General features: G+C 46.1%; 1 protein-coding gene across 1 annotated transcript; it reads left to right on the top strand.

The window, feature by feature from the left end:
- The first annotated feature begins 739 nt into the window (after positions 1–739).
- LOC138614185 (transcription factor SOX-11-like) lies at positions 740–3393 on the top strand. Its single transcript, XM_069687460.1, has one exon. The coding sequence runs from the start codon at positions 860–862 to the stop codon at positions 2063–2065; it is 1206 nt and encodes a 401-aa protein (XP_069543561.1). The 5' UTR covers positions 740–859; the 3' UTR covers positions 2066–3393.
- Positions 3394–8434: the final 5041 nt, after the last annotated feature.

Genomic DNA, 8434 nt, shown 5'->3' with positions numbered 1-8434 from the left:
CGGAGAGCCGGCTATAAATGACCCTTGAGAGGCTGAAGAGCTCTTGAACATCCCTGGAAAAATAATCTCAAATCTTCCTGGAATCTGCTGCCACTCCCACACAAAAACGTTATCCTGCTTAGTCCTAAAAAAATTAATTAAAAAAAGACGCTAAAATCAAAGTTATTGATTATATTTCACGTTTGTGACTTTTATTATCTTCTACTTTAAATTTAAGACTATCCCTGGTGAAAACACTTGATTTCATATTTGATTAAATTCTATTATTTATTGATTTTAATCGTTTTTAAAAGGCATCATGTGTCTGTATTTGAAATAAAGATGAATGTTTGCAGCTTTTCCTTCCAGTCCTGACAGGCTGAATTTGCATAAAAACTGCTGCCACACAAACGCTGCCAGCAGCAGGAAAACTCCTGCTTAAACGTGTTTACTTTGATCCGCAGGCTTCGTACGTATTGATCCTGTGATCCAGCGCCACTAAACACCGATAACAAAAACCTTTAGATATCGATTACGCTCACCGTAAGGATCCATCAATTGAATCTGAATTGAAGTAAAAGCCGGACGCCGGTGGGCGGGAACAAGGGGGGGGGGGACCTTTGGGCGCTGTGATTGGCTGAGGGTGCGGTGGAGGCGGGAAAGTTTTGGAGAAGCAGAGCCCTGATTGGTCGGGGGCGGTAACGTCTCGCGCTTGATCATCCGGTTAATACGACGCCGGTTTGCGGGTTTGAACAGAGAGAGAGATGCTGTCGGGCTGAACGGAGACCGGCGGCGGTGAACGAGTGAAAACACCGAGAACAGGGACAGAAAGCGGCCCGAGAGAATCACCGGAGTCCGGTTTGAAAGGTTAATCCGGACCATGGTCCAACACACGCAGCAGGCAGGGGCCGGAGTTAACGCCGGGTCCAGCGAGCCGACCGAACCGGAGGAGAGCGAGCTGCTGGCGGCCTCGGCGTGCAGCCCCGTGCCGCTGAAGCTGGACTGGTGTAAGACGGCGTCGGGTCACATTAAACGACCCATGAACGCGTTCATGGTGTGGTCCAAGATCGAGAGGAGGAAGATCATGGAGCAGTCACCGGACATGCACAACGCCGAGATCTCCAAGCGGCTCGGGAAGCGGTGGAAAATGTTAAAAGACACGGAAAAGATCCCGTTTATCCGGGAGGCGGAGCGGCTGCGGCTCAAGCACATGGCCGACTACCCGGACTACAAGTACCGGCCCAAGAAGAAACCCAAGACGGACGGCTGTGCTTTTCCTGCGGGGAAGGCAGCCGCTCAGTCACCGGAGAAAAGCAGCGTGAGAGCCGTTAATAAAAGCTCCGCCGCCGCCGCCAAGAAACTGTCCAAGTTGAAACCCAGCAAGCCGGCGGCGGGGCCCGGTCGGGGGGGCAGCCACCTCCCGCAACACCAGCACACGGACCCCCGGTACCGGTACGTGCTGACCACCAGCTTTAAAACCAGCAAACTCGTTAAACGGGACTTTACTGACGACGAAGAGGAGGAGGATGAGGACGACGATGAAGAAGACGAGTCTGAGGAGGAGGAGGAGGAGGAGGAGCAGCGGGGTTTTAAAGTGGAGGAGGAGGACGTGCCGATCCGGCACAGCATCACCAACGTGCCGCCCAGCCTGAGCTCCGCCGCCGAGCCGGAGGGAACCAGCCTGCACGAGTCATCCGGCCGCCTCTTCTACAGCTTCAAGAACATCACCCGGCAGGGCGCCAGCACCTCCTCCTGCCCGGGCTCCCTCTCACCAGCATCCTCGCTCCGCTCCGGCTCCACCTCCTCCTGCTGCGGGGAGGACCTGGACGACCTCCCCGCGGAGGGGGCCGACTTCACCCTGAGCTTCCTGGGCGGCTTCCACGCCGCCCCCGAGCCCTGGAGCTCGTCCACCAGCTCGGCCCCGGGGAACCTGAGCCTGTCCCTGGTGGATAAAGACCTGGACTCGTACGAGGGCAGCCTCGGGTCCCACTTCGAGTTCCCGGATCATTGCACCCCGGAGCTCAGTGAGATGATCGCCGGGGACTGGCTGGAGGCCAACTTCTCAGACCTGGTGTTCACTTATTGATCCCCAACGGAGGGCACCGTGATCATCACCCGCCTCATCGGCCCCCGGAGCCGGTTCTGGAGGTTGTGGAGCTCCGGAGCCAGTCAGGGACCGGGGCGGTGTGGCTGCTGCTGGCCGGGCTCCGAGCCCAAAGGTGGGGGGCCGGGGGGCGGGGGGGGCCTGGACTCTGCAGTGAAACAAAACACCAACAGGGTTTTATGGATTCAGTTTTTCTGTCGCTCGGGTCTGAACCAGGACCCGGACTATGCATTCCCTCCCAGACCCACAACGAACACTGATATCCGGATGTTTTATGCGAGTTTATTTGGTAATTTTCCGGGTTTCCCAGCTCCTTAAAAACCCTCACACCGACCACAGGTATGGCGGGAAACATGTTTTGATATTTACATAACCAAACATACCTCATATTTTTAACGATATCCAGATTTAAAAAAAAAAAAAAAAAAAAATATTTTCAGGCATATTTTTGTACAGTACAGGGAATGTCAGGCACTTCTTCCACTCTTCCTCTGAATATGATTTGTTACTGGGCATGTGAGGGTTCAAATCCCGGCCTGCCTTGTGTCGATGCCTTGCAGTAGTTCCCCAGGTTGTACAGAGACCTTTCACTGGTTCGGTTGGAGGACAGGAGTGTATATGTTGTGTACAAATAGTTGTGTATTTGGGTGAGTGACAGCAGGAGAATTTTTTTCGGTTGCTTCTTTTTTTATTATTATTATTATTATTTTTGTAACTTTGATGACGCACATGTTTGTTTGTTTTCTGCTCATTATTTCTGTGCAATATAAAAGAAGAGGAAAATAAAGGGAACATGTCCTTTATGACGAAGTCTGTATGTGACTCTGAATAAATCAGCTGGAACTGAGTCTGATCAGCTGCTCTGTCTCCTTATTGATCCTTTTAACAGGGCGCTGCTGATTGGATGTTTCATTCTGGGCTCTGATTGGCTGTTTGGTGGCTCCTTAGAGCGTTAGATCCTCGTGTTCCTGAGCCCCAGCTTTCTTTGGAAATAATAATGTGTACATTTCTGACATTTTGCTGCCGTTTGGACCACAGACTGTAAATAACTAGACACAAAAATGTACATGTTTAAATTTCCACGTTTGGATTAAAAGTTGAGATTCAGACTTCTTCTTTGCTCTCAAAATGTGTTTGAATATAAACAAATGTCTCATCGGGTCAAAATATTTAAGAACTTTTATCAACATTTTATATTTAAAAAAAAAAACCGGTTTCAGAAAAGTTCATGATTTTAAGAGGATTCATGTTGAATCAAAGGTTTTATGGTGTATTTTTGACTTTTTAAGTCACAATTCACATTTTTTTTAACTGCTAATTTTTACTTTTTGTTTGATAAGTTTAACTCAAACAATGTTTTTGTTGTTTTATCTGAATATTTTGTAATTTTTTTTTTTGAATCTCCATATCTTTCAGTTTCATCTCATATTTCTGATTTTGTAAATTCACATTTTGATTTAAAATAAATCCTGGAGACATTTGAGTGAAACGACAACTTCATCAGTAAAGCCGTATTTCGTTTGTCCTTTTGAGACGAAGCGGAACGAGCCGATCGTCTCTGGGCTGCGTCTCGTCTACCCAGAATGCAAAGCTGCGTCCCGAGTGGAAGTCCTCGGGGGTCGGCGGGTCACCGACTGTGAGCTCAGTCTGTTTTCACAACTGCTGCTGATTATCAGGAGGCTGAATCGAGTCTGAAGAGCAGCAACGTAAACTCTGCAGAGAAGAAGAAACCAGCAGAGTCTCGTAGCTGCGTTGTGTTTTTGTTTACTTTTGTTTTTGGTTTACTTTGTCGTCTTCACCGTTTTTGTTTGTTTTAATCTACCCGTGGTGAGTTAAACATGCGTCGCTGTTTCACATTATTTTGTTTGGTCTCTTTGTAGTTTTAAGTCGTTGCAAATTTTGCATCTTTTTGTAGTTTTAATCTCGGAAGTTTTGCATCTTTTTGTTTTGTCTCTTTGTAGTTTTGCATCTGTGTGTAGTTTTGCATCTCTTTGATGCTCCGTGCAGACTCCAGCTGATAAATCTCTGAAGTTCATCCCGTCCGCAGACTCCTGAACATTAAACTCCGTTTTTACACTTTGTCTTTTTTATGCGTTAAAAGTGGTTTAGAAGTGAAAACGTGACGTAATCCGTCTCCTGTCGATCTTCGCGTCCACGTCTCTGCTTCCTCAGACTCTCGCTAACGGCTCAACGCGCATTCGAAAGCACTCGACCCGCAAATTCAGAGACGGAGACCGAGCGAGTCCGGAGGAGCAGCTTTAATCAGCAGAGTTCAGGTCAACTTTACAGGACGTCTCCGTTTCTCTACCGGATCGGTCCGGGACGGTTCATGAAAGCAGTTCGACTTCAACAACGAATGAAACGGACTCGACTCGTATAAGTTGTTGATCGTTCAACAAAATATCCAGCGTCATTCTACCTGTTTGTTCTGCGAGCTGACGCTAATGTTAGCATTTTAACGTGAGCGACTTCTAGCCGATCCTCATTTAAATGTGAAAAATACACATTCAAAACTAGCTGGCTAGTGTGACCCAGAAAACAGCTGGCGTAATCAATATTTTTGGAGCAAGTTGATTGATAAATGTCATCAGCTGTTTGTACAAAAAGGCATTTAACTGAATTGGTTTCCCGTCTTTAGCCTAGCATAAAACTGGAAACCAGGAGAACTGCACGGAAAGCACGGGCAAACTGTTAGCCGCTTTAGCCACAGCTAGCATCACCAGCGATGTTTAGTCGACGTGTGGTAGATGAACAGTTACCGACATGCTGATGGTGCACACCTTCTTCTTCTTCTTCTTCTTCTTCTTCTTCTTCTTCTTCTTCTTCTTGTGCACCGAACAAGTGAAACAAAGCCTCGTTTTTTTTTTTTAACGGATGACACGACGCTACGTTAGCTTTAGCTTGGACCAAATATGTACAAAAATGGAGAATTTACAGGAAAGAAAAAAACCTAATGGTTACTCATAGAATATAGAGTTTATTCCTTTAAATAAGGTAAGACTTGCAATGACTTTAATTACAAATTTCAAGAAATAAATTGTTTGAAAATATGAAAAGATTCACTGAAAAACCAGCCAGTCATCACTGAACGTAGGAAGACGCCCGTAAAGGTGTTTTCTTTACCAGCCGACACTGACGTGAGCTCTCTCATGCGTCTCAGGGATTCGTGATGAGTTTTAAGGTTAAAGGTCAGGTGTGACATCATCATCATCATCAGCAGCGGTGTCAGCGACGGCTCGATATGAGCAGACCGTCGTCTCCGGGTCGGTTTAAAAATTTAAAAAAAAAAGCCTCTTTAAGGCCGCGATGACAGAAGAGCTCGTTTGAACGTCCAGCGGGAGACAAAGACTCAGTGTTGGACTCGTTGAGGTCGCAGAGCCGAAACCAGGTAGAAAATATCAGCCGACATCAGATACCAGGTTACGTAACTCACTCTTAGCTTTTAGTTTCTTTGAACTTGTCTCATTCGGTGTCTTGGCCAGGTCTCCCTTGAAAAAGAGATTTTTAATTTCAATGGGACTCTCCTGGTTAAATAAAGGTTAAATCAAAAATACCTGCGAGTATCATCACCCCAGCTCGGTACGCGCCGGATCAGCGGCTGAATATTCGCCTCGAACGCGATCATGTAAAAGTTGAACAGGCTCCAAATGTGAGGGTGAAAAAAATGTTTAATTCAAAAATCTAAATACAAGAAATTCAGACATAAAATGACAAAATCGATGTGGGTTTAAATCGTTTTTGTGGTTGGTTTTTTTGCCGGAATAAATTAACGAGAAATACATTTTTAAGTCTTTAAAAAGGTTTTAGAAAGTCGTTTCTATTATAAAAAGTCTGCAGACAGCAAAGTTAAACGATCGATAACTCTGGAGTCATAACGGACATCCAGAAATAAAAATCTACAACTTCATCATATCTTCTCATTCGGTCATTTGGTGTGTCGGTCTTTCATTTGTGAGGACTAAAACCTCTGGAAGGCACATGGGTCCTCACAGAGGTGGATGTACCCCAAACACACCTACAGCCTGAGGTCATTGGGGGGCGGGGGAGGGAGGGGGGGGGGAAGGGAGGGGGAGGGTGGACAGGAAGTAGGCGCTTGGCACCGTCTGACCTTGTCTGGTTTCAGAGTGTGTGAACCAGTTCATCAGAGTGAAGCAGAACTGGACAGGAAGCAGCTGAAGGGTTGTTTTCAAACAGGCGAGTTGTTGTTAATGTTTTGGTTTTTTGGTTGTTTTTGGTTGTTTTTGGTTGTTGTCGTTGTTTTTGGTTGATGGTTCCTTTGCTGTGTTAGTTTGGTTGTTTATGTTTTGTGTATTGTTGTTGTTTTGGTTTTTGGATGTTGGGTTAGCATCGTTTCGGTTGATGTTTTCTTTGTTGTTGTTTTGGTTGTTCTTGTTGTTTCAGTTGGTTGTTGCTTTAGTTGTTGTGTGTTTTGTGTATTGTTATTTCACCTGTTTTGGTTTTTGTTGATATTTTTGGGATGTTATTTGGATTCGCTTTGCTTTGGTTCATGTTTTCTTTGTTGTTGGTCGGTTGGTATGACGCTTGTTGTTGGTTGAATGGTCAGTTGAATATTGGTTGTTGGTTCATTGGTTGGTAGGTTGGTTGATTGATCGGTTGGTTGGTTGGTTGGTTGGTTGGTTGAATGATCGGTTGGTTGGTTGGTTGGTTGGTTGGTTGGTTGGTTGGTTGAATGATCGGTTGGTTGGTTGGTTGGTTGGTTGGTTGGTTGGTTGGTTGGTCGGTTGGTTGGTTGGTTGAATGGTCAGTTTAAAGCCGGTTGTTGGTTGGTTAATGACAACATCACCTGACCGACGGCTTGGTGGCAGCCGACTCTCAGAAACTCCGACTGTTGCTGTTTTCAGTTTTTATCTTTTTAAATTCCTTCTTGTCTGCAGCTTGCTGTACGTAAACAGCGCGTAATCAGAACAAAGCTGGATGTGTTTTCATGACCGGTTTTTCCATCCGGGGCGAAGCGAGCGGAGAGAATCAGCTGCTCTCGGCAATCAGACTCGTATCAGAAGACACTCTGAAACGATCGCTCAGTTTTCCATCTCCGCCGCTCTCTGATCAGATGTTTGGCAGCAGATCAAAGGGAACGTTAGCGCTCAGCTGGATCCTCTCCACCCTGATAAATCTGTGAAGTCTGCTCGGGATAATTGAGACCAGCACTAGTGCATTGTGGGTAATGAGAAGACGAGGTCGCGCTGAGGTCACCGAGGTAAAAACCAGCGTCAAAAATGTGAGAATCTGTCTGTTTTTAAAAGGCCCTTCAGTGTCTCAGTGATGCGCTGCAGGCCGGACAGAGAGGACAGTGGGAGACACTCAACACTTCCTGTTTGACAGTCATTCAACCGACTGCATGTCAATCAGGCAAATCAGGCATGGAAATATAAAAAAAATGACAAAAAATGAACAACAGAAAAAGAAAAAAGACCACAAAATAATTAGAATTGCACAAAAAAAACAAAAACGTAAAAAACCTCTGATGTGTTTTAAATCCTCTTTACTTTGTAACTTTCAGATGAATAAACAAATAAACAAACACATACAAAACAATCAAAACACTGAAATTCAAAAAGAATTGAGATGAAAATATTGATCACACGTTTGTGATCAGTAAAGTTTCTGATTCTGAATAAAACCTGATGTCACAGCTGACTGTTAGCAGGTCTGTGGCTCCACCTGCTGGACACCGACATATACACACATATACACAAAAACACACACACACACACACACACACAATTACAACACGCAAATACACACACAGAAATGTAAAACACACACAGCGTATTTCTTATTCTTTACAAAACATGAACAAGTATTTCCGGTAGACAGGTGACAGGTGAGCTGCTCAATCAAGCTGGGTCTTCAGGAGCCAATAGGCTCGCCTGAACTAATGAGTGACGTCAGCTCAGAGCCAATCAGCGCCGAGCTGAGCCTGCAGCTCAGACTGGACAAGCACGAGCGTCATGTCCATGTGTCCGTCCAGGTGTCCGTCCAGGTGACGTCCCGGGGCTCCTGCTGCTGTTCGGACCGGACTTTGACGTGTTTTTCTCGGTACTTACGTTCCTCGTGAGGCTGCAGGTCCATGAGAACCGGTCCCGGAGCTCCTGCCTGTGTTACCGGCTGCTTGCTGCCCGGCCTGCCGCCAGAAGGGTGGGGGATCCGGCGGCAGGTGACCGATTGCATCCTGGAGCTGAGTGGAGGAGAAGCAGCTCCAACAGAGCTCCACCTGCCAGGTAGGAGAGTCCGCGTGATATTGATCAGGTGTTTGATGGACAGTCAGCAGAAGTGGAAGAAAGAACCAGCTGAACTTCATGAACCTTTTATTTTCACATTTAAATTAAA

This window comes from Brachyistius frenatus, unplaced genomic scaffold (genome assembly GCF_029030835.1).
Source record: "Brachyistius frenatus isolate BFR_SWC_R1_liver_20210118 unplaced genomic scaffold, ASM2903083v1 Contig_465, whole genome shotgun sequence".
NCBI lineage: Eukaryota > Metazoa > Chordata > Actinopteri > Embiotocidae > Brachyistius > Brachyistius frenatus.
This window is presented reverse-complemented; position numbering and strand designations above follow the sequence as displayed.

What these genes read in the sequence shown, in the direction of transcription:
- LOC138614185 (XM_069687460.1), top strand. Translation starts at nt 860, where the DNA reads ATGGTCCAACACACGCAGCAGGCAGGGGCCGGAGTTAACGCCGGGTCC.